The sequence below is a fragment of the Lactuca sativa genome, chromosome 9, assembly GCF_002870075.4.
Source record: "Lactuca sativa cultivar Salinas chromosome 9, Lsat_Salinas_v11, whole genome shotgun sequence".
Lineage (NCBI taxonomy): Eukaryota > Viridiplantae > Streptophyta > Magnoliopsida > Asterales > Asteraceae > Lactuca > Lactuca sativa.
The window spans coordinates 42,999,260-43,000,359 of NC_056631.2; the positions used below are offsets into that span (position 1 = coordinate 42,999,260).

The 1,100-nt window shown below is 35.8% G+C and overlaps 1 protein-coding gene across 1 annotated transcript; it reads right to left on the minus strand.

Annotated features, from left to right (window-relative positions):
* Positions 1-449: 449 nt before the first annotated feature.
* Positions 450-872, minus strand: LOC111898258 (uncharacterized). The gene has a single exon (XM_023894187.1). The coding sequence runs from the start codon at positions 870-872 to the stop codon at positions 450-452; it is 423 nt and encodes a 140-aa protein (XP_023749955.1).
* Positions 873-1,100: the final 228 nt, after the last annotated feature.

Sequence of the window (1,100 nt, forward strand, 5' to 3'; positions counted from 1 at the left end):
TACGTTGAATTAGTCGGAGTATCCATCACCAATTGCACCTTTTTCTCCTTCCATTTCCTTTTATACACTTAGACTCGTCTAAGATACGCCTTTTTGGAATTTTCTTTTTTACCCTTTACATCTCCTTCTTCGAGCTTTTGTTTAACTCCCTTATTTTCCATATGTTTAACTTCTTCATTTTTAAGCTCCTCAGGCACAATCCTCTTTTCCTCAATTGCACTCTTTAATTTAGAAGTAACATCCTCTTCATCACTGGACACCAATTCTTCACTATCTTCACGCACCCAAGATGTTGGAGTTTTATAAGCAATAACTTCAAAGACCATAGGGACAGATGCTCTCGGTTTGGTGCGGTTGACTTGTCGAATCTCTTTTTCCATAAGCTTTTCTAATTCTTCAAGTTCATTCTCTTCATTGGTATTGAAAACTTCATCTTGAACATCACTTCCTTAGGAGCCATCTTCTACTCCAAAAGTAGATTCATCATTTCCCACTCTCAAGGTAAGCTTGGATTCGCGAATATCAACCAAGGCTCTAGCAGTATTAAGTAGAGGGCGACCAAAGATAATTGGAACATTATTGTCTTCTTTCATGCCCATTATGAAAAAATCAATTGGAAAAACGATTTTTCTAATTTTAACTAAAATATCTTCTACAATGCCTCTAGGATATGTCATTGAATGATTGACCATGTGAATTTTCATTCTTGTAGCCTTCAACTTTGGAATATTAAGCGTTTGATAAAATGAGTAAGGCATTAGATTTATGTTATCCCAAAAATCAGCTAAAGAATAAGTCTTCAAATTATTCCCAAATTCACATGGAAGAGTGAGACATCTAGGATCTCCCATCTTCTTTGGTAACTCTCCCATAATTACTTTAGAAATCTTCTCACTTAGAATTACCTTGAAATCCTTCTCTAGCTATTGGCAAGAAGTGATTAAATCTTGCAAAAACTTGGCATACTCGGGAACTTTAGATAACAAATAATTGAAAGGGGTATTTATTGGAATACCCGTCACTTGTTGCATAAACTTCATACGCTTCTGTTCCAGTGGATGGATATTGGATCAGGAAGGAAACGGTAAAAGAGGACGATA

Bases quoted from the DNA above. Each gene is read 5' to 3' on its own strand.
- LOC111898258 (XM_023894187.1), bottom strand. From the start codon at position 872: ATGGGAGAGTTACCAAAGAAGATGGGAGATCCTAGATGTCTCACTCTT.